The sequence below is a fragment of the Hyposmocoma kahamanoa genome, unplaced genomic scaffold (genome assembly GCF_003589595.1).
Source record: "Hyposmocoma kahamanoa isolate Upper Pololo Valley unplaced genomic scaffold, ASM358959v1 95, whole genome shotgun sequence".
Taxonomy (NCBI): Eukaryota; Metazoa; Arthropoda; class Insecta; order Lepidoptera; family Cosmopterigidae; genus Hyposmocoma; species Hyposmocoma kahamanoa.
The window spans coordinates 4,276,427-4,300,932 of NW_020654972.1; the positions used below are offsets into that span (position 1 = coordinate 4,276,427).

Sequence of the window (24,506 nt, forward strand, 5' to 3'; positions counted from 1 at the left end):
GCCAGAGACCACTTGGAGTACTCCAGGTTCGGAGATGGATATGCATGCGACATGAGACAATATCGCTCTCAATATCTGCAGGCTATACCGCGGCGGCTGGCAAAACGTCCAAACCAGTGCATGTGATGGTACCGGCGGTCTACAACCGGTTACGAGATAACGTGCGAAGTGCACCATAAAGGAGTTCTTTCACATTTCTCCTAAAAACGTGGCTTGTTGTACAATCACTCTACACGTTTGATTATAGTATTGTGTCATGCTATTAATTTATTGTTAGTAATTTGACGTTATTGTAATGTAATTGATGATATTTTTATTTTTTTATTATTGTTTTTGTGTAGCTCATTTTTATTATTATTAAGATTTAATTATCGTATTAATTATTTCTCGTAAATTTATTTGATTATTCGTTATTGTTCAATTTTTGTGACTTGTAACTTTTTTGTTATGAATGAATGGTTGTGACTGTATCCCGCAATCAGTATTAAACAAATATTGAATCTAATGATTGCTACGCGTGCATAAATAACTCGGATATCATGATATTTTTACCTGTGGGCAAGCCTCCTTCGAGTCCAAAGTGCATGCAATAAAGTTGTCGATGTTTTGCGCAAAGGTGGTACTCTTGTCTTGTGCAAGATGCAATGCGTATGCTCTCAATGCTGCACCTGCGCCTCTCGACGTCCTTCCTCCACGAAGCGCTCGAACTCTACCTGCAGCTGTTGAGGAAGAAAGACTTTACTTAGTATTTACATCGGTAATTTTTTGTGATGAGTAGAGCATGCACAACCCTTGTTTTAGTTACTGCTTTGGCATAATACATAACAAAGGACTGAATGAATAAATATTACCTACATAAATAATTTTTTGTGAAGTTTTGACGATCACTTTCTATTTTAATATTTTGACTAGAATGTGTTCTTATTCTTTTCTTACACATGATACAGTTTTTAAATCTACTGCACAGGCGTTTAAAAAACCTTCCGACTGCGTTTACAAATCTGGAAAATGTATTTAGTCGTGGTTTAATTTCGCTTTCTTGGGATTTTAAATATTTGCAATGACAACAAGGAGACCTTGCAACAACTTCAGCTCGAATCTTGTTTAAGTTTTTTTTAGCCAGCATCTTGCATAACGCTGTCAAAGAATCAGACTTTGCTAAATGTTGTTGAAATCTGGGCTCAAGTAACTTGTGGCGATCGAGAAACACCCAGTCGCTTTCAAAAACAAATTCGTCCAAAGTGTCTGCTCTGAAGTTCTTTATTGTTGTCAAAGCACATACTTCGTCACATTGTACGTGCGGAGTCTCCAATACTTCTTCTGCTTGGTCAGGGTTCACGGATATCGTGAAATTCGAGAGAGAGTCGAATTTGCCTAGCAAAGGATCTAATTTGCTGGTACTGGGTTTTACTTCAATCTGCTTCTCGCACTTTTCTTGGAACAACCTTTTGAACCACTTCATGACTAATTTTTTTGCGGTTTCTGCCCGCTTGCACAAACGATTTAAAACGAGAGTTTCCCATTCACACGAAAATAGGCACTAGTGAACCGCGCGCTCGATTGCGACTGATGGTAGCTCTCGTGCCGTGTCAGTACTCAGAGTTAAAGTTATACACCGCACGCGCAGACCTTTAACCTTTAATAATAATTAATTTATTTACAGACTAATGTTAGAAAGATAAGAAATGTGCGCCGCGGTGCCATTGTATTGATGTACTAAGTATGTTAATTGATTTGATTGTGACGTTAGTGAGTCATTTCTCATGCAGATGTGAAACTACGTCGAGACTTGTTTAAATCAGGGCATTTAATTAAGTAAATATTTATGCTTAGTAGGCTTAGATCAACTACAAGATAATACGAATAATGAGATCATAGTTGAACAAGGTGAACCGTGTTAGGCAAAATATGTAGGTGTAGAGACAACAGCATATCTTAAAATTATAAATTCCTTACGCGTTATCTTTGTTACTTTGTACTGAAAATATAAGACCACACGCGTGAGTGTACATTTTGTGTATTTATAATTCAAATCAAATTGCCGTTAAACATGTCATTGATACGATTAACATTAACAATGGGAGTGATAACAAGGTGTACATTGTACTATGTTTGTTGGGTAATTTTCAATCACGAGGTCAATTCATGTTACTTTTACATGTGTAGCTGATGTCTACTTAGTAGTTATTAGTGCTTTAGAAAAATCTTGCACAAGGAATATTCAAAAGGCATGTTGCACTTTTGCTTTAAGCGAGAAACACACAAAGAGCGGGTGCGGGTCGGACGCGTGTCGTATCGGGACCGCCTCTCTCGGTCTAATTCCGTGTGTTTATATGCACGACACGTGTATTTATAGCATCTAATTACGTTCAAGTTTAAAATGTACCAAATTTTACAATTTATAACCAGAAATAGAGACGAAATAAGGGCTTCCCATCCCTGGCAAATGGTCATCATCAGGTAAATGAGCTTATACCGCTTTTAAATATCAACTCTCTTTTGCGCTGAAATCACAAATTAGAAAACTCAAATAGAACAGCGTCAACAACTGACCTGTGTGTACGTCTCTGTACATTACAAAAATATTGTGTATTTATTGTATTATAGATAATATCTTTAACTTTCCATTCGGTGGTGTGGGAAAAACAGCAAAACATCTAATTACAAAACAAACGGAATCACATTTTCATCGGTAATTAAATATGTAATTTTACAATTTTCGTTCATTATAGCAAAGCTCAAGTTAAACTGGTCAATTTGAAGTGAAACAATTGACGACACCCGTCGATTGTTTCGAATTCGGGCTGGTCAATCAGAGGGCAGTTGTCACAGTAATTATTAGTCCGAATAGTTTTCAAACAAATTAAATGACATTTCGTCTCTATTTCTGATTATATATACTCAATATCTATGGTACTCGTTACTGAACTAAAGTAGGTAAGGTTCCCTGGACGAAGTCTTGCACAAGGAGCTCTACTGCTACTAATTCTTTTATTAAGTAATATCTCAAAAAGTTACATAACAACTACAAAGGCGTAAAAAAGAACTATTTGGCAAAAACGAACTATTTAAGAACAATATAAGATATCAAATAACGCTACTTAAACGCTCTATAGCTTCCTGATTGGTTAAAATTTAAGCGGTACTTGGTCAATTTTACCCAGACATTTCTATTCTATCTCTTTGGTTTTTGTTTTGTAGCGTTTATTTGGTTTTCGTTTCAGTTTGTTGTTGTGGATCGTTGACAAATAATCTTGAAATATTGATTGTGTTTCATTATTTTAATTTACTCGTAGAAAAAGTATTGTATGCAATCAATATATAATTATGTCTTCAAAACTTGTATATATTACTTAGGTATGCGACTTTAAGAACCCTCATTATGCAACGATTGTATAAAATATTATTATTTCTAAAAAGAGAATGTTTAAATTCGCACGTCTCTCTTTTCAAAGCCTACCTGTACCTTCCATACAAAATGCAATAAATGAATACCAATAAGTTAAATGTGTAGAAAACTGTGATTGCCGTGTCACACATAAAATGTACGTATATAACTTAACGTCGCCTTACTTTCTCAAATTCGCATCTTAAAGCACAAAGTTACTGAAATGCAAAAAATCGATTGTATATACAAATGTTGCAGTCTGATTCACGCACTGGCTATTACCTGTTGTTAAAGTAATGCATCCAAATTAACCCTCGATAAGAAATTTAAAATAAATAGAAAGTTTTGCCGTCTCCTGAATGATCAATCACTCTTTATAGGATACGAGGTTGAGAAAGTAAGGCGACGTACACAATGTTATATCGTAGCATAAAAAATGCTTCTACAGGCAGAAATAGACTTACCAAGTAACGGATCCAAGCGATCCCGGAAGCTCTTAGCTCTGGTCGCAGCGACAGGCCCCCGGCGTGGTATCGGAGACTCCCACTCGCATGGCTCGTCCTGATAACAAATAGAAATATCCATGTCAATATTGTTTCGAGCATTGGTATTTAGGACAAACGATCTTACACGAGTATACACAAAGCCACTACTACTAAGCTAGTCGTATACGTGGGGCGCACTATAAGTTTCCGGAATGAATAAGAAAAAAATACTATAAATGGTCAGAAATGAATTTATAGTTTCTCAAAATATTCTCTGTTAGCGTTAACCTTCCAGTGGTCGCACCCTTGCGACGAACATAAACAGTCGCGCGCGGTCTGCGAGATCGCAACTTTGCGCGTTCAGTTTGAGAAGACAAATGAATATCATCATGACGTTGTACAGCACATAATAAAAATAAGTCCTTTGTCTATATAAATAGAAATAAAAAACATTATTTACCTATTATTTTTTTAATTTGTACTTATTAATCAAAACAAAAATTCAAAATTTTAGTCATATGACACAAAACAACGTTAGAAACAAGAAAATAACAAAACGATATGAAATTTTCTATCTTAATCGTTAATAGACATCATAATTATTACTAAGACTATTCAAAATTATTATCAATAATAACTGCACAATTTTGTAGGAACTCTAAAAGCACAATTATTTATAAATGTAATTTAAATAAGTACAATCCAAATAGAAAGTGTCAAGCTTGACGTGCTTTTGACTGTACTACGACAACGTACTCCTTATCAGTATCAATGGTTTCACATAATCAAATCTTCATCTTCATCTTCTGTTTCCGCCTCCTCTGCAAGCCGTTCTGATTCATCGTAACTCATTGTCTATAACAAATAGTGTAATAAAAAATAATTGAATATAATATTACACAAAATAATGTACTTTTGTAATATACGTAGGTAGAGAGATATACACTTTCTTGCTCAAACACAAGAACAACAACAGTACCTACATAGATAGCAATTAATGTGGGCAAAGGCGGACTTATCGCTAAGAGCCATCTCTTCCAGACAACCTTTCAGATACAGGAAAGTTAATCAGAGCGTCAATAGCAAAATTTGAATTGTATAGATAGACAACAATTAACATCAATTTTATTAAATAATATAGTACAAATAACATGAAATACTCACCCAGGTATCAATTTCATTCCATGAATTTTTTTGGCACACGACCGGTCGCGCGCGGAATCTGAGACCGCAAACATAAATAAAGACACATGTGCGCTTGCGAAGAATGTCACAGGGCTACTAGGGAGAAGTACCTCATCTCCTCCAAGATATCAAGGTCGCTCAACTATCTATGGTTTATAGTTTTTGTAAAATGAGTAAAATAAGGTCGCTGCTGTCCCTGAGACCGCGCGCGACCACTGGAAGGTTAATGCACTTTTTCATACGAATGAACCAATTTTGAAAAGGTTTATGCCACTCCTCTGTGACAATCTCTGAAACATATTCTTCATACTCTTCGCCTCTTCAGATGATCAAAATCGTTGACCACGTAACTGGTTCTTAATTTTTGGAAATAAATAAAAGTCACAAAGTGCCAGGTCGGGACTGTACGCAGGATGGCTCATAAGATCAACGTTGTTCACCTTCAAAAATTCATTTGTCTTGTGATGCAAGATGATACGGCGTTTACGGTTATTTTTCAGAGTTTGTCAATAACTTCCAGCAAACAAATGATCGTGTACTAATAACTATTCACGGTACAACGTTTCTCCAAAGCAACAGTAGCCACGTGTCCAGTTTTATTAAAAAAAGAAGCAATCATCCGCTTAGAGGCACTTTGCACGCGCGCCACTTTGGTTGGTTTCGGCTCATCTCGAAAGACCGATACGCTCGATTGCTGCTTTGTTTTGGGATCGTAACTATAAACTCATGTTCCATCACCTGTAACTATGTCACACGCCAAATTTGACGCGCCTTCGTTGAGTCGCCAAAACTCACACATTCTAAATTTGAAACACTACAAAATCTTGATATTGATTGGTCGTAGTTTCAAATTTTAAAGAAATTACAAATTCTGGATAGTTAATATAATTTAAACTTTATTCTGTTGGCATATCGTTAAAAGTTCAATACCATCAACATCTTTATTACAAGTTACGACGTTTTGATATATATATTGAAATTTTGAATGACGACATGGAGTTATTAATTTAGTTCTCCAAACAAGAAGCGACCATATTGCAGGGGTATAAGCTTCACTTTCAAACAAAAAATATTTTGATTAACAAAAAATTGAGTATTTATCAAAATAAGACTTTCCGATGATACGAAATACCGCCACGGGTAATTTTTTTGGTACTGCTATTATTTTTGCACTCCATAACAGCACAATAAGGCATTTTTCTAGGATTTTAGAGAATTTGCACGAAAGAATCACACAACCGTACCATACAAAGCGAAAATGGCGGACAGATAGGTTTTTCGAGATCGTTGGCACGCGTCAGACGCTAACTAACCATTTCTACTGTATTTATTGTTCTGTGGTCTCAGTTCTCGTTGATGAAACCGCGGTAACTAACAAAGCGGTTGTTTTTTTTTTACAAAAACGTAATGTTATTCTTTTATCGTGTTTCTATAAACTGATAGTGTAATGTGCGGCATGGTCTTAATACTTACATTGTCGTCAATTTGTAGGCCAACGGAAGGTGGTAACAGCCCATCCCACTGTGAGCTGTCCCAAGGCTCAGAGAACACGGTTCCATCATCACTTGCCTGAAAAAAAGTTGGGTAAAAGTAATTAAAATCTATTTTAAGTAACTTAAAAAGTCACAGGACGTAATTTACAATAACTTTCTGTGAGATGCACTGGCATCTCAGTTCTTCTACAATATTAACACGTTCGTCGTCGACTGGAATTTTCAAATATGACAGTGGCTTATATGATTGTTTTTGGTCTCATTTATATACGTATATGAATTGGCTCAAGTTTGGGATTTGATGGGATTATATTATTAATATTAATTATTTATATTTATCGGCGCGGCCTAAATGCAATAATTATTACGTTTAGGCCGCGCCGGTCGCAATGTCGGGCAGAGTACGTCATTTTAACCCCCCACGGGCCCAATGAACGTGTTAATAGACCGGATGGGAGACTCTAGGACGGGCTACTATCTGGCAAAACGTAGCCTGGCCATATATTATACAGTCGATGTACCTTATCGCACATACGCACGAAACGCTTTCCTTCCTTCTTCCCAATGGTTAGGGTAAAGGAATGGTACACACCAGGATTGTTGCTGATTTGCTGATGCACGCATGTTCGTTCGCCGCGTTCCCACGCGGGCTCAGTGCAGAGTGGGAACTACATACACATCATTAAATAGCTTTGCAGGTTTCCTCACGATGTTTTCCTTCACCAAACGCTCAAAATTTTGCAAATAAATTCCGAAAACTCAGTGCATGCCCGGATTCGAACCTACGAGCGTCTGCTTGAGAAGCGGTAGGTCAAAGCGTTATGCTACCACGGCTGTGATTTTTTATATTCATCCTCTAAAAATATATATTTATCGGGACGAAAATTACTCAATTTACAATAAAACAAAAAAAAAATCCTTGTGACTATGGAGAAAAGATTGACATTAATTAAATTTTTTTTCTCGAAAAGTACAATTTAGGTACATATATTCAAGGTTAGAATGAATAAGATTTTTTGTACCCGTGTCCGTTTGTTTCCCATGCCTCGCGCTTAGCATCAGGTGCGATAGTCGCAAAACGTGTGTCTATTACATATTTAAAAAAATTACATATATATTACATATTTTGAAAAAAGAGTGCACGTTACTAACATTAATTAGGGTACTCTGTCAGTTTTATCCGTTTACTTAGCCGGTCCTCGGCCTAGTATTTAAGCTGTTATTGAGTTATATTTGTGAAACATAAAATATGCACTGCTTTAATTAATTGTCGTGAATAAAATAGGACATTGATTATTATTTTATCAGTTCAAAGAGCACTTAGCGTGGGCTTTATATTACGAAAATTTGATGAATGTATTCGTTTCAGGGTTGGCCTGAGTAGGTACACAAGTATAAATGCCATTTGGGTTTCTCAAAATACCTACGTACAAGATGACAGGTAAAATTGTGGTATTAAATTCGGATCTTTTTCTTTAAAGAACTGTCGAGTTCTTAGATTCTCGCGATGACTACACATTGGAAATGAAACTTTATTTTTGGATGTAAAAAAGCGTAGGTATAATAAGCGAAAAGAAATGAAAAATGACCGAAAAAAAAAATTTTTTTTCGAACAAATTATAGTTTGCGCTCTTTATAGTTAGTCAGGCTGACTGTGATGGACACCGAAAAAATAGTTAGGTACATATCCAATTTAAAGAATTTTTTCTAATCGGAATTTATTTTATTTAAAAAGGTTTATTGGTTTAAAAAATAATACTAACCCATGTTATTCACAGAAGTGCATAAATATTATAGACGGCAAGACACGCTCTGGGGAAACTGTTTTATGTAAAATAAATACAGATATAAAATTGAACAAAATGAAACCGTTTTTTCGGATCAAAATCGTGTACCTATTTGTTTTTTCAAATCAACGTTTCAGGCTTTTTGAAGGTCCCGTGGTCACGACAGTCAGATATTTAGATCCGAAACAGTGCTTCCATTTTCCAATATGCAGCACTCTCAAAAATCTTTTTATTTTTATGATATCAAGCGATATTGATTAGACCGACAAGTCGGCGCCTCGTGATAAGCGATACGCCTACGCATGACAATTGCAGAACCACTCCGAACTTTAAATCGCAAAAACTTGAAGGGCACTGCCACTGCGCCCTTCACCCTGCGACATAAGGTGATAAGTCCCATGTGCCTGTGATTTCACCAGTACCTTACCCTTCAAAACCAAAATGACGTAATGCACACATGACTGCTTGACGGTAGAAATAGTAAGATGGCATTACTCAAGAACCTAAGAACACAATATAAAATTGAGGACTTTACCTGCTCGGAGACTGGTCTTAAATCGTGTACATTATCGTAGCACGACGCTCTTGGTGGCGATCGCACTTCTTCAGGCAAGGCTACTGGATCCGAGTTCAGTCGTAGTTCCGGAAACCTATTGTCAAAAACAATGATGTTAATTTAGGCATTCCATGGTTCGGATCACTTTTATCAACAATATAAAAAGACCTATATATTCACAGACTTCAAAATATGGCATGTTTTACAAATATCAACCTCATAACAATGACTTTCACGTGTACCTTAATTTTAAACTGAAAACAAAGAAAACATTATTATTCAAATCATTGACATACTGTTGTTTATGTGTAAATTTCAAAATTTTGGATGATGTACATAATTATGTACCCTTTTTTTGTATCTAAGTATACAACAATAAATCTTTTGACAAATTACAGTGCCGAGAATGTAACTTCTAGACAAATTGCCGTTTTGAGAAGCTGTTCTTCAAAGAATAAGGATCTTTTGATGAACTTGCTTGAAAAGGTAACTTTGATACTGGCTGAATTTACAATTTCTACTCAATGGAACAACGCTTTCAATTTTGTCAATATGGATGATAGTCGGTTTAGAAAAAAACAAAGAAAGTGGTATCTCTTTTTACAACAAATATAAAATAAAGCCTAATAGATAGCGCATATTGCAGCATTGAAATTCAAAATGGTCTCCGCTTAGCATTTGTCGGGCTAATTCTTAACCTACCTTTGTGCGACAACTTGATGTATGGATAAATGCTGCACCGTATCTTCCACACTGCTCAGTCTTGTTTCTTGTTCAGCTAGTGATGGGAACGTACCGCTCTCACTATTCGAACATTCTTCATTTTTGCCTAAACAAACAAATGAATCACGTCTTTAGTAGACATGCCATTTATATCATAAAGCAAAAAGTAATTATTGAATGTAATTAAGTGTATAAAGGAAACGAGACAAACAAATAAGCACCGAAGATGATGAATTGCGACCATTGTTATGTAGTTAGTGAAATATTTGAAGCTGTATTTTGTACTTATGTCCAAAAGATATTTTAAGACTTATGATGGTCGACAGGATAAATTTCGACACTTCATGTTACAAATTAACGAAAAAAAGACGCGGCGTTGTGTAAATTGATTATTTTTAAATATCTTTCGGATAAGTATCCGAATCCCTTGAAATTAGAAGTTATTAATGAATTTGATGCAATAAGTGCACACAACAAACAAGGTATTAAACAACCTATAGGTACTCGTATATTCATAAGTATATCTACGAGATTTCAAGCGTAAGTGGAAAGAAAAATAGATGCATGATAAAATTTTGAATTAGGCTGAATTAAATTACGCCAAATTAAATAATGGCCATAGCACCAATGCAACACTGACTTATGAACTCCCAACTAGAGTCCACGGTCCAAGTCTGGTCGTTCTTGCCTGTGGGGGGCTTGTTGGCGATGCGAGGAGGCTGAACCGGCTTTATTTTTGGCTTGTTTCGAAGCGATACCAGGTTATCGACTGATGTAGATGTGTTGGGGGAAGACGCTGTGTAAAAGAGTATATAATGTCATTTCAATCAAATCAAAGTCAATTAAATTTCGCACATAAATATCGATAAGCTCATACATGTGAACCTCAATTCGAACCCACGGTCTCTGCTCGTGAGGCGGTAGGTCATCATTAGGCTAGCACGGCTTTTTAATAAATATCAATATGATAAATATCTATCACTTATTGCGTACATAAAATTGATTACAATTCCCTATTAAGTTAGTTGTAGACTATGAAATAATAACATGAAAGTATAGGCCTTATACATGTTATCTTGAAAAAGTTTAAAAATAATTCTTACGTGAAAGCTCTTCTATGCTGTGCATATCTCTCAGAGGGTAATAGGGATGATTTTGATTCGGTGGCTCTGAGTATCTTTGTGACAAACTCACTCCGACTCTTATTAGCTTGCGTCTCTGTACGGGTGGTAGGCCAGCCTGAAAATATGAAAATAACATTATTTGCAAACAATACATCAAAATCAATGTTACTAAATAGTTATGTTTTTCTACTCCGGTATTTTAATCTGTCAATTATAATTTCATATAAACCATATCACAAAGGCACTCTGTTTAGTTCTGAATCAAAATTCTATTGTCTATGGTGCTCTCTACTGAACTTAAAAATTTTATTATAGTTCCGTACACAGAAAACTCGACTTTAAGAACCCTCTTATGCAACGAACGAAAGCTGTTTAAAAACACGGTTGTGAATTTTACGACTAAAGACTTCTTGTACTTACTTCTTTGAGAGTATCCACTGGGTCAGCGTAAAAAGGACTTCCAGCATTATCTTTTTCAGAGTCATCACCGTTACAATCCTTAATACAATCATCTTCAAGTTTCACAGTCTCCATACTTTCAATATTATGATTTTCCCTATTTTTAAATGCAGTTTTAATTTCTTCCGTGAGTTTTTTATTCATATTCATTGAAATATTAAGTTTGTCTGGCCTCTTTGGTATAATTTCTCCTTTACTATTTGTAGTTGCAATAATTTCATTTGAACCACTAAAGCTCTTCTTCAAAGAGCCATCGGAGAAATTTTTCTTTTCATTCAAGCTTTCGTTTGAATTTAGTATATGCAAGTTTTCCTTTTCGAGGATGGATTGCGCACTTTTGGCTGCATTTAGTTTCGCTGGAATGACAGACATAATGATATGATATGTAAAGCTCGAAATAAAACTGTATGAGTTGAAATCAAGAATTGGAGTACAATAATTTTAACTTACGCAGTGTGTCTGGCAAAAGATCTGGTCTCTTACTTTTCATAAAACCATTACTTATACTACTATCATTTTCGGTTTTCATAGGTTTGAAGGTGGAACAATTATTGCTTTCTGGGCCCCAAATATCTTCATAATCTGATACTTTGTCCACTAACGAACTGCGGTAATACACTCCTGGAGATTCTAGGATATCTGATTCCTGTAAAAATAATTATATTTTTGTAAGAACGAATCAGCATTACTATTAAAAAAAGGAATTATTATACAGTGCACAATATTATAAAAGGTCATTCATTTCAGAAAGAACCGATTGCTATAACTTCTATAAAGTATAAATTATTACATTCAAACATTCCATTGTTTTAAAACTGTACAATCATTATGTCGTGCGGTTAGTGATGATATAACATATCCATAATTTGGGTAGGAACATATAAGTGAAATAGAATTACATCACCCTTTCCTACCTGATAATGCCTGGACTCCTTTCGTTGGGAGTGTCGACTCCTCCTCGATCTACCAGATGGCGTAGAACTCGTCGTGTTCGTAATAGGGGACAACAATTTCTCTCTATCTTTACCCAGCATAGGAGACACAATGGACTGATTCGAAGTAGGAGAGAATACGCTTTTGCCTGATATAGGTGAACTTCTCGATATAGGTGAGAAAATTTCACTCTTGTTAGTTTGACTTAAAGGCGAAAAGACACCGCTTTTAGAAGAAATTGTGTCGTTAGATACGGGAGAATTGATCTGACTTGTTGGGGAAAATATACCACTAGTTACTGAGTTAGTACCGTTGGGTGATACCAACTGATTAGGCCCAAAACTGTTACTTGATTTAGTAAGACTGTTTACAATAGGATCAGCAGATTCTGATGTGTTTGCCTGAGACTGTAGATCGATCGGTGATCCAACTTCGGTGAGATTTTGATCAGTTACTTTTCTTTTGAAGCTGCCGTGCAAACTAGCTGTCATTGCATTGATGCACTCTCCCTCAGGTGACATACGATGCATCAAGTTCTATATGGGAAGAGGAATAAATGTCACTTTAATGTTTTTTTGTTGATTAATTACGTAAATGTTAATTCACATGCAATTCGGTAACAGACAACATGAACAACAAGCACTCAAATGATCACAAACAAATTAAGCGTGCACTTAGTTTAGCAAAATTCTTACCTGTGTCTCGTCATTGGAATCAGCAAGGTTCTTTGCTGATCCCATAATATTGAACATGTCTACGCAGCCATTATTGTTGATGGCATTAGATGGAAGCGTTAGTTGTAGCCGATCGCTTTGTATGCTCTCATTTATTTGGTGATTGTGAATTTGTGTGTTATTGACACTGAACGTGACTGTCGTGGTTACGGTTATATTTCCGTTCGGTGGAGTTTTGTTAATTGGGCTGAACGCTTGGATTTCGGATTGGGGTGATAATGGGTTTTTCGAGAATGGTGGTTTGGCCCATCTCGGTGGTGGGGGTGGTGGTGTTGTTTTGATGATTTGGGTAGGAGAATGCTGCGTATTGGAAATAGTGTTGGTGGTAGGGAATGAATGAGGTTGCGTTATATGAGCCTGAAAAAACAGGTGATGCCAACATTAACGCCAAATCAAAATGTGCCATCACAAGGTTACGGACACCCTCAAATTACATTAAAATACTTACGGTACTAGACAAAAGGTTTAGCGTATTTGGTGGGATTGGTCTAGGTGCTCTAATAAATCCTCCGGTAGGTTTTGCTGGTGGAGATGGTCCAACCCTGCCTTTAAATGTGCTAAGGTTCTGGTTTTGTTTCGGTGGGGAACCCGATGTTTCTATGGGTGACATCTTTAGCACAACATTTTGATCTTTTTCTGGGCTGAGAACATTATCTTTGGTGATTGTTCCGGTACCTAAAAAGAAACATTCAAATTCAGGTTTCCCTGGTGTCACGAACGAAGTATATGTTTTAAATAATGCTTGTTAAATACTCACTCGCATTGAAACTGCTTAGACTAGATCCGGTGTCAGAAGGAGTGACTGCCATAGGCACTACATCGTTAGCTAATTGACATGGGGAGAGGAGATTCTGCGAGCTGTTTTTTGGGTTTGCCATTGGGTAACCCCAAAATTCTTGACCGAGTAAAGCTAGGGAATTCAGTTGATGACGGCTCTTCGCTTCACGTAGCGGACGAGGAAGTTGCAACTGGACTGGTAACTCATCACTGGAAATTAAAAAAATAATAGTTGTAACTTTTATATTTATTAAAAGTCACGATGTTTTACTACCATTATATTCAAATGACTATTATTTTTGTGAAATTACTCCACTAGTTTGTTATAATTATTATAACAAAGATCGAAAGACTAAGAAAAATTGATTCCATCCGGCTGGATTCTAACCAGCACCCTCTGGCAATCCGCGCCAGATGCTCTGTCAATTATTAATTAGCTCTGCCAATTAGAACTCAGTTGTTTTTAGAGAAGTCAAGGTAGATGAGTAATTTGTCGATCAAAGGTAATTTAAAAAAATCAATACATTATGCTTAAACCCAAATTTTGGGGAGGCTTATGTTATGATGATGATGCTGATGAAGTGTAATACTCACCAACATTGAGAGTAATGTGCTATCAATTCAGGTATATTATTGAATCTGTTGTGAGAAGTTTCAAGTCCAATGCGGCCACCAGAAGCTTGGATCAAGTAGTGTTCGATGTATGGCCCTTTGTCGGCAGGTAATCGCACACTGATCGCCATTGTGTCGGGTTGACTTGACTGCCGGACAACAAAGTTCTGGAAAAGAAAATACCGGTTTTCATCATCAGGTCCTTTCCGATGACCAAAATTATAAAATTATTACGGCTAGACACTGACATTTTACATTAAAAACATTACAGAAAGATCAGTTTCGTGGTTAATGAATTCAAGCGGCTGCTTGGTAACTAATGAATTACCTATTATATTCTTAGAACTTACCCCTTCCTCTTTCCCCTGTAGTAGATGGAAGGCTCCGGCTCTCTGTATGCCAGGCAAAAACCACACTGGATGTGTTCTGATGAGTCGCTCTAGCAGCCCGATGTCGCACGGAGGTTGCTCTTCCGATCCCGACCCTGAGGAGCCGACGGAGGAACAGTCCCCTCGGGCACCTTCGCCATCAGAAGACAAACTTTCGCGGCTCTGGAATAGATGGAAAAAGAGTGGTTAAAATATAAAAGAAACATTTACTGTCATGCTTGGTTTTTAATCTTTTCGTCGATCATATATCTGTTTCTCTGCTATATCAACCATGTACAATATTTGTGCTGTTATTATGCGGGTATTTGTCACCGCTACACGTATTATATAATTGGTTATTTTTTTTATACGTGACAGGCTACAGATGACTCCACTTCAGCTGACGTTAAATGAAAAGTGGAATTCAAATCTGAAGGCACTCGTGCGGTATTGCTACAATCACTGCCATATACACCTCCACTCTGGATGCTTACAAGACGCCTCTAAGTAAATATTTTAGGCGGTTAATAGCGAGTTCTCGCTATTAAGAGCTAAGAGGTGTAAATAAGTACAGTAGCGTACTAAGACGAACAATGTTTGAGTAATAGTACACCGTGTATGTGTAAGGGCGGTAAATAAGAAATTATTAACCAGAGTTTGTTAAAAGCCCGAAGGCTTTAGATATAAAATAAATAATTTCCGAATTCTAAAAATACTATATAGATTTTATGATAATCATTTCGTGAATAAGACTTTCGTGGGTATTCACTAAATGATTATCACTAATATCAGGTTTCTTACCACGGTATGACTTCTTTTTATTTTCCCGATGATATTTCGGAACGGTTGCACGCTCCATGGTCACGGGTTGACTGCCGTGTGAGTCAACCCGTGACCATGGAGCTTGCAACCGTTCCGGAATATTATCGGGAAAATAAAAAGGAGTCATACTGTGGTAAGAAACCTGATATTAGTGATAATCACCTAAAAATACTGCAGAATCTAAAATAAATTTAGTTAAATAGAATTAAATTGCAAATGTTTAGTTTTTTTTATGTCTCAAGTTTATGCGAAATATCAGTTCAGATTTTTTGAGCATAAAAACTTTTTGCTTAATCTTGACGTAAAATATACATCGGCGATAATGTGATGAAAAAGCCCGTGTATATAATTTAGGACATTACGGTCGACTTTGCCTGCATGTCATGACATTGTTTACGACCAAGTGTGATGAAAAAGCAATTAACGAATATCGGCACAACCTGAGTTTCAATTGTTTTCTTATTAAAAAAGGTGAACTGTGGTCATTATCTTATGATCTTCATAATCACCATATCCTCTCGCTACCCATTACCATCAAATGATGTCTTCTATTACAACCCTTTACCAAAACGGTCGGTAAATATAACCTCGCTAATTATTAACCCTCTATGAAATATCGTATAGGCAAATAGGTCCCTTTCCCTTGTTGTTTGTGGGCTTTATGTGACTTAGGGGCCCCTCCGTAAGCTTTCTGACACGGTCTGCGGTTTGGTTTGTAATAAGTACTATATGTGTGTAAGTAGATACTACATGGGTATAAGCCTCTGCAAGCTGATTTCTGTTCGTCTTTTAAATTAAGTTTTAATTCTTCTTATATTATTCTAATAACGCACACACACACACTCAACATAGCCCCGCACTAGGGAAACCCTGTGTCGCGGGTGCCATGGACACACACATAGACAATCACAAATTACACTCAAACTCACGAGAATAAAATAAATAAATGTAGGTCATACAAAAATATTTCTCCCGACCCGGGAATCGAACCTGGGACCTCTGCGTGGCAGTCCGGCATGGTAACCGTTCGGCCACGGAGGCAGTTAAGCTAAGTTTACATAATAGAAGAAGCAACATAAAAAAGTTCAAGGGTTTGTAATATTTTGGTTCATATTTCCTTCTTTGACTATTATTTACAAAAAAGAAAAGGAAAATTGTGCGCATATATTGCGCGACCAAATTCCAATGCATCTGAACTTCAAACAGACAAAAACCTCTTTGTTCACGGGCTTGGAAATATTATTACCCGATTTCCCGCAAAAGGTTTGGGCGGCGTTCTTTGCTATGACTCTTATAAACCTCATGCAATTTCAAATACGATCCATTCATATTCGCTACAGTTGCTACTGTTATTCATGTTTAGGAGCATGTTACAATAAATTTAATATGACAATATAGTGTTTATTTTTTGTTAATATAATTTTCTACGGAATATCTAAACGAAATATTACCCTTCTGTTTAAATAAGCCAATAATATTTTCGCGCACATCATCAACCAATTTATACGTTCCACTACTGGGCACGGGTCTCTTCTCAGGCGAGGGTTTAGGCCATAGTTTCCCAAGGTGGTCCAGCGGGCGCTGAAGAGTCCTAAGCGGGAGGATAGGGGCCTCGGAAGCAATTGGGGGGCGTTGATGCTGTCTAGGGTGTGTTACATTTGAAAAGAGAAATTTGAATTATCTATATAAACTACACTACATATTATTTTCCTTGTGATTTTTTGTAATAAGTTAATATAAAAATTGTTGAAAATTGTTGAAAATGTTTGAAAAAACAAATATACGCGATTTAAATCCGGAAAAATAGTTTCATTCCTATAAAAATTGTGTAAAAAAAATTGTGGTAAAAGCGTGTTTTCAAGTATTTTTTTATGGTGGTGGACGTTGAAATTTTTTATCTTGCCTAAGTGGGCGGTGAGCCAAAATGTTTGGGAACCTATGGTTTAGGCCATAATGCTCTACGTTGACCCAATGCGGGTTGGGCACATCACATGTTTTCGAAGAGTTGTGAAACTTCTCTGACGTGCAGGTTTTATCACTTTGTTTTCTTCCACCGAAAAGCTCATAATAAATTTCAAATTAAATTTCGCTCTTAAATTCCCAGAAACTCAGAAATGCAAGCGCGAATTGGAATCCACAGCTTCCACTTGAGCGGGAGTTAGGTCAAACCATTACGCTACCACGGCTTTTTCTCTTATTTTAATATAAATAAGCAAACAATTTATGTAGTTTAAATAACCCAATAATATTTTTTCACGATATACTGACATTTATTGATAAACTCTACCTTAAAGCAGAGTGACCTTGAACTGATTTTTGAATACATTAAATTCCATTTTTAACCGACTTCAAAAAAAAGGAGGAGTTATTTATATATGTTTTTTTTGTATGTATATTACACGATAACTCCTTTACGTCTACACATTTGTAAACCGATTTTGATGATTCTTTTTTGTTGGAAAGAGGGTACCTACACAATAATGGTCCAATTTAAATTTGAAGAAAATATTCCGCCTCTAAGGGTGGGAAATTAAGGGATGAATCCGGTTTCGCGTAATTTTCAATTTCAATCGATTTCAATAAAACTTGGCAAATAGACGTAATTCTACGAAGTTTTGAGGTCGGTTTTTTTAGTACTCTGTACTGAGATTATAGAGACTTGGCATTATTGTTTTTTTATGACCACTAAATGATTGTTATAATTATTAATACAAAGGTCGAACACTTAGAAAAAAATCCTTTCATCCGGCCGGATTCAAACCGACGCCTTTTAGTAAACCGTGCCAGACGCTATGCCAACTAAATAAAAAATATACATAATTTTAATAAGAAAGAAGGTATTCATAATATTAACCTTAGAGCTAAGTCCAAACTCATGGTACCACGATTTCGTTTAACCAAGCTAAACGACTCTTTTAGCTTTTATGGGGATACGTTTTTACAATAAGCTTCCGAAGCATATATTAAGATTATCATTTCGTAAGTTTAAAAACTACATTAAAAATATTTTGATTGAAAAGTCATATTACAAAATTGAAGACTACGTGTTAGATAAAGATGTATGGAAAGACGACATGGCTCCAGAATCCACACAAATTTGATTCAAAGTGTATTCCATAGCATTTAAGTTTATTTGAAAAGAGTAATCCCTAGAGTTTCTTGCTCGTTCTTCTCAGAGAAGTTAGCGTAGTGAACGAGCAGTAGCTTAATTTAATGAAATGAAAATTAATTTGACGTTTTCAAGTGTAAATTTATTTTACCTATGGAATAAATGATCTTTGACTTTGACTAAGCCTCGGAACGAACCAGCGGACCTCACGAATTTCTCTATGTGTATGTTGCAGTACTTTGTTTTGCTTTTTTATGACTTTTTTGTCGTAGCGCCATCTATGAGAAATCTACGAACCAGTTACCCCAGTTAGACACCTTTACAGCTACCGGCCGCGGCTAGAGATGTCGCTATTCGTTGCATTTAATTTTTATTTCTAAATTGTTAATTGCTTGTTAATTTAAAGTTATTAATTACAGAACAACTAATTTCTTTAGAATTATAACGTAAAAGTATAGAGCGAATCGAAAAATTTTTCAATAACGTTTCAAGTTATATTATTTTCATTTCGCATCAAAAATATTCTAATACCTACCTTTTTCGGGGTTGTTGAACAAAGATAAAAAGATCAACACAATACGACAGAGGATCTAGATAAATTTGTAAGGAAATATGCTCTGCTTGTTCAATTTTCCACCGATATTTCTATGTAAATAGCTTCGGGCGACTGCCGTCTTGGCGGTACTTAAGCGGAAGCGGCTTTGAGCATTTTTAATAAGGTGCACTTGCTGTTTATACATGAAATATTAGTCTGCGAAAGTTTCCTCGTCTTTGTTTTACGATATTAGAGTTTAAGAGGTAAGTATTATCGACTAAACTGCAATTAATTCATATAAAGGTTTACGACAATGACCATTAGACAGCCGCATTATTTTAGAATATCTATTTAAATACAATTAAGTGTTATTGAATGTCGTGCATCACCATGATATTCAATTATTTTTTGTGAAAATACTCTTTATAATTATTAATACAATGACCGCATACTTAGAAAAATATTCTTTCGGTCCGGTTGTATTCGAATATATAATAATTCATTTATTCGCTTCAAATAGGGTAGGGTACATTATACATGTAGATGAATATTAAATCAGCACATAAACCTATTCGACCTTCTTAAATGAAAACATGCAAAAATACAATAATCAAATAATACACTGGATAGATTAAGACCAAACGTAAAAACAATAATTAAACAATAAATTGATAAATTAAAGTTAATTGATTTAATACGAGATGTCATAATCGTGTACGTTATAAAAGTAAATAATAATAATTGTAATGAAAAATGTACGCATCAATTAATTAGTCCTCATATTTCATGAATTCGTAGAACCAACGTCGTCTAGCAAACCGTGGTAGACGTTATCCCAACTAAGCGACGGAATGTACCAGCGGACATTATGAATTTTATTTGATATTCTGTGTGCTTTGTTTTGGTTTTTAATGACTATTTATTTATGCCGTGTCTATTTACATTTTATATTTGTTACAGGAAACTTGTTACATGTATGAGGACGTTAATAAAAATAACATTGTACGTACAGTTGATGCTCTATAACTGACCCCTAACCGTCCATTTGATTCTGGGTTGATAAATATGAAGAAAAGTGTTAAACAACTTATCCTTTACCCTGTGAGCCGTAATAACTTCTTACGCCCGTAAGAAGGTTCGCAGAACCAAAAGGTGTGCTTAGGGTCAGATATCTTCTGTACAAATTTGGACATCGACTGTACAAAATATACCTAATATAGAAATAAAATATCTATGAAAAGATGCTTCTCAACTTGCACACAGCCATGGCACTACACGCTGTATTTCGGTTGGCTCAAAATTCGGAAATCTTGAAAGGTATATGATAAATAGACATTTTCTGGGTAAATCGCATCGTTGACCGCTTCTTGAGTTGACAGTTTGATTTTTTGTTATATAAATATAAAACAAGTTGACAGTCGGTCGAACAAGTCGTTCGCCTGATGGTAAACTACACGCCTGTCCATGATAATTGCAGTGCCATCCAGAGATTTCATTCGCAAAGATCTGAAGGACACTGCCACTGCGCTCGTCCCCTGAGACATAAGTTGACAAGTAATAATAATAATAAAATCGTTTGTTTTTCTCCCAACTAGTACAAGATGTAGGTAATACAATATAAGTGAGAGGTTGGGAGACAGGAGCCCAAACTAGATTAGACCTGTGCTATGAGTCACCTGACCTCCAACACCCGGAATTCAATCTCCGGTCGATAAAACAAGACGACTATGGTAAAGGGATAGCAAATCAGTGTGTGAGTGTGTGTGTGTGTGTGTGTGTGTGTGTACGTGCGTGCTTGCGTGCGTGCGTGCATGCGTGTGTGTGTGTAACATATTGCAATATTCCCAGACATCAAACCGTAGGTGACATTAGAAGATCCTCAGTCTTATCGTTGTTGAGTGTCTAAAGCCATCCAGAAACAACCCTTTGGCATTCCCATCTGGTTGTGTGGTAAATATGAAATAATTTATTGGCTTTATTGTACAATCTACCACCTTGATACAAATAAAATTTAGAAGTTCTGCCCTTATAATGACCACATACCATGTACTCCCGTCTATTAGGATTATTTGCCCCCCCGCCCCCCAACAGCCTATCAGAAGCTAGGATAAACAATCCTAGCAGAAGCTAGGATAAACAATTGCCTCACAGTTAGAGCTCCACATTCCTCATATAAAGATGACGTAGGATAGAGTCGAGGTTTAAAATTACTAATCTTTAAGACTATTCTTTGCGCATGTTCAACCTCCAACATAAATGTTTTAGACAAACACGCCAAACAGATATGCAGTACATCAGAAGCGATTGACACAGTAAGAGACAAATCATTTTCATGAGATTGCCATCTGCCACATGTCTCAGTTGTTTGAAAACAAAAGAGAGCTTCCTAACACTCCGTGGCAAAGCTTTAATATGTTCATAAAAGTTCAGGTTACTGTCAATAGTTACTCCAAGATGTTTTATAAATTGTGAATTCAGAATTTGTGGACAATTGCAGTTTGCAGGGGACAGATGCGAAAAACATGAGTGAGCGATGATGTTTACCTGATTATTAGAAGGTGATGTATAATTATGAATAGAGAAAGTAATGTACTTTGTCTTCTCTTCATTTAGAGTTAAGGAGTTGTCAGCCAACCAATGACAAACATGATCAAAACCATGTTGAGCGAATAGGTAAACCGATTCCCAAGTATCACCATGGAAGGTCAAAGTGGTATCATCAGCATCAGCAAGCGCCATGCGCCTGTAATTTCACCAGCACTCTTACCCTTTAAAACCGGAAGCAGTAATGCTGACATTACTGCTTGGCAGCAGAAGTATGTACGGTGGCAATACTTCCCTGAACGAACTCTTTCACAAGGACCTCTACTGCTATCAAATTGATCGTGGTCAAGAGAAATCCTAATTTTTGTTTTTAAAAACAATACAAAATGTTATTTTAGTCAAACCTATGTTCGGTGTCAGACGCGACCTTGGGACCTGTAATGTGCCCGAAGCGTTGGTTTGTTTGAAAAAGAAATATAGGCAGTTTAAACCAGAAAAAAAATAGTTTCAATTCCTATGTGTAACAATCGCGAAAACATAAGAACTCGACAACTTCGCTGAATCTTATTTGTATGAACTAGACATTTGTGCCCTTTGTTTTTGTGCCCTTTTACCACTTTATAAAGCAATAATATAGCAAGTGAAATTAGTATTAAAGAACTTATACCGTTCCTCATTCCACGATACGTGCAATTTAATATGCGCGCAGTGGGCTTGTCGTCTCTTAATTAAGACAAAATCCCAAAGTTAATGACAGCCCGCCACACGTAGTTCCGAATTAAAATTGTTAACATTTGTCACTATTATGCAACCCAAAGTAATTCGTGATACAAATTTTTTTTTCATTTTTTGTAATGTTTGCACTGGGATAAGGCTAGATATTTTGTCACATTAAGGTTGTAAATTGTATTTTATTACAAAGGAAAAGTTTTTAGTGTTTGTGTTATGAAACATTTATAACTGCCTCAGCGAGCCGAGTTCGATTCGGCCGGGAGAAATATTATTATAGCCTACGTTTATTTCTCTCGTGAGTGTGTGCGGTATTATTTTTATTATTATTTATTTTAAATGAAAATAATATCCGTCTTGTTAATTAGTAAAAAATAGTACATACACATATAGCCTGTTGATTCTATGTACCCAGTAAAATATTCTTTGCTGCTAAGTGCAGTTTAGTTGGTTGTTGGTACGTACGTACGTCATATGAGGTGTTAATGTTTGTTATATCTGTAGTAAAATTAATGTAATAAAATATTTAATCGAAAAGATACCCGGCCCTATGCTACGGTGCGTCCAGCGGCGAATACTAGGCAGGACAAGCCTGAATGCCAGCCGAATGCTGAAGCTTTTACCGATTTTTCGACTTATATTTTAGCAATTGTTTTCTCTTAAATGTTGTATGTTGTGTGTTGAAGAATAAAGTCTTTATTTATTTACTATTTAAAGTTACATAACTTAGAAAAACATAGTTATTCAGTTTTGCCGAATAAGTAGTATTTTCATAGAAAACATGCAGATATTGTGTTTTCATTTACATAACTCGCAAGGAAAGTCTAAGTGGTGTGGTAATTGGTTGGAAAGTCAGCCGTCACTCTAATTTGCCGGTTAAGATTTCTCCCGTCGCAATCCGGAGATAAGTATGGTTACCGTTTTAAGTGAAAACCGCCGGAAAATTGGTTTATTTAGAGTGCTTTCTTCCTTCATTATTTTTTAACTTCACGTCGTAAATTTAAGATCGAAATAAGAATTTTTACTGATATAGATATGAATATAGTAAATAGCAAAAAATAGACAGTAAAAGTAGTTGTAAAAAATTTAGACATTTACTTTGTTTTTGTCACAAAGGCATAGAAATAACAGAGCCTATTTTTTTTAATAAGCGCTGCTATAGGTTTTTACACCTGACTGAAGGTATTATACCTTTTCTCCACTATGAAATGGAGAAATAAATAAAAAAATGCCGTCAGCGGCTGCGTTATTGCTCTATAAATTAATGGTGGGCTGTGAACGACCGAATCGCTGCCATATTTCGCACAGCGTTACGATGCGCTCTAGGGTAGTTTTGTACCAATAAATTAGTGCGTTTTCAGCCTATTTTGGTAATAGCGTTTTATGGTGGTATAACCGATTTACGGGTTACTCGTTTTCACAGTGAGGGAGGTTATACATATTGATTTTATTGAGCATCACGATGTTTTACTACTACGAAATTAGATATTTTTGTGAAATGGCTCCACTATTTTACTATAATTATTAATACAATGATCGAATACAAAGAAAAAATCCTTCGATTTGACAGGACAATGTCAATTGCCTTTTGTAGGTTTTTTACAGGTAGTACTACGGCAAAAAAAGCCGATAAAACCAAAAAAACAAAGATCTATAACAAACGCACAGAGAAGTTCTGCTGACTCGATCTGTAGTTAAGTTGTTACAGCTTTTGCCCTACATTGGCATACAGACATAAGTTCTAGTCCTGTCTGATCGAAGGAATTTTTCTATGTGTTCGATCTTTGTATTTTTATTAATTATAATAAATTATACACATAGATTTTAAGGCTTCCGTGGTTATTCACTAAATGATTATCACTAATTTCAGGCTTCTTACCACGGTATGACTTCTTTTTATTTTCCCGATGTTTCCAGTCACGGGCGGTTGTCTGGATAGCGGCATATGACAGCTTTAAGAGCAGACATATCTGGGCCATTCTCAAAAACGGACTTAAAATGAAAAAAAAAAGTATTCTGATATGATTCAAAGTAGTCTCAAATGAAGGTACCGTACCGTATCCTACAATATGTTTCACTTAAAAACCTAGCTATTATCAGTGTAGTTTTCATGAAAAAAAAAAGGAAAAAAGAAAAGAAAGAA

General features: G+C 36.0%; 1 protein-coding gene across 12 annotated transcripts in view; it reads right to left on the reverse strand.

Moving 5' to 3' along the window:
* The window catches only part of LOC113238232 (protein sprint), a 380,231-nt gene that overhangs the window by 2,603 nt on the left and 353,122 nt on the right, over window positions 1–24,506 (reverse strand). For 8 of the 12 annotated variants that reach the window (XM_026475026.1, XM_026475027.1, XM_026475025.1 and 5 more), the window contains 15 exons: window positions 14,607–14,807; window positions 14,239–14,423; window positions 13,625–13,854; window positions 13,316–13,542; window positions 12,829–13,224; window positions 12,115–12,669; window positions 11,651–11,846; window positions 11,162–11,556; window positions 10,721–10,856; window positions 10,258–10,413; window positions 9,597–9,723; window positions 8,874–8,988; window positions 6,532–6,627; window positions 3,853–3,949; window positions 553–719 (listed from right to left, as the gene is read on the reverse strand). In XM_026475026.1, the coding sequence (XP_026330811.1) occupies window positions 553–719; window positions 3,853–3,949; window positions 6,532–6,627; window positions 8,874–8,988; window positions 9,597–9,723; window positions 10,258–10,413; window positions 10,721–10,856; window positions 11,162–11,556; window positions 11,651–11,846; window positions 12,115–12,669; window positions 12,829–13,224; window positions 13,316–13,542; window positions 13,625–13,854; window positions 14,239–14,423; window positions 14,607–14,807 (3,279 nt within the window). The remainder of the gene's footprint in view (window positions 1–552; window positions 720–3,852; window positions 3,950–6,531; window positions 6,628–8,873; window positions 8,989–9,596; window positions 9,724–10,257; window positions 10,414–10,720; window positions 10,857–11,161; window positions 11,557–11,650; window positions 11,847–12,114; window positions 12,670–12,828; window positions 13,225–13,315; window positions 13,543–13,624; window positions 13,855–14,238; window positions 14,424–14,606; window positions 14,808–24,506) is intronic. The other 4 variants (XM_026475028.1, XM_026475035.1, XM_026475036.1 and 1 more) reach the window with 4 other exon arrangements.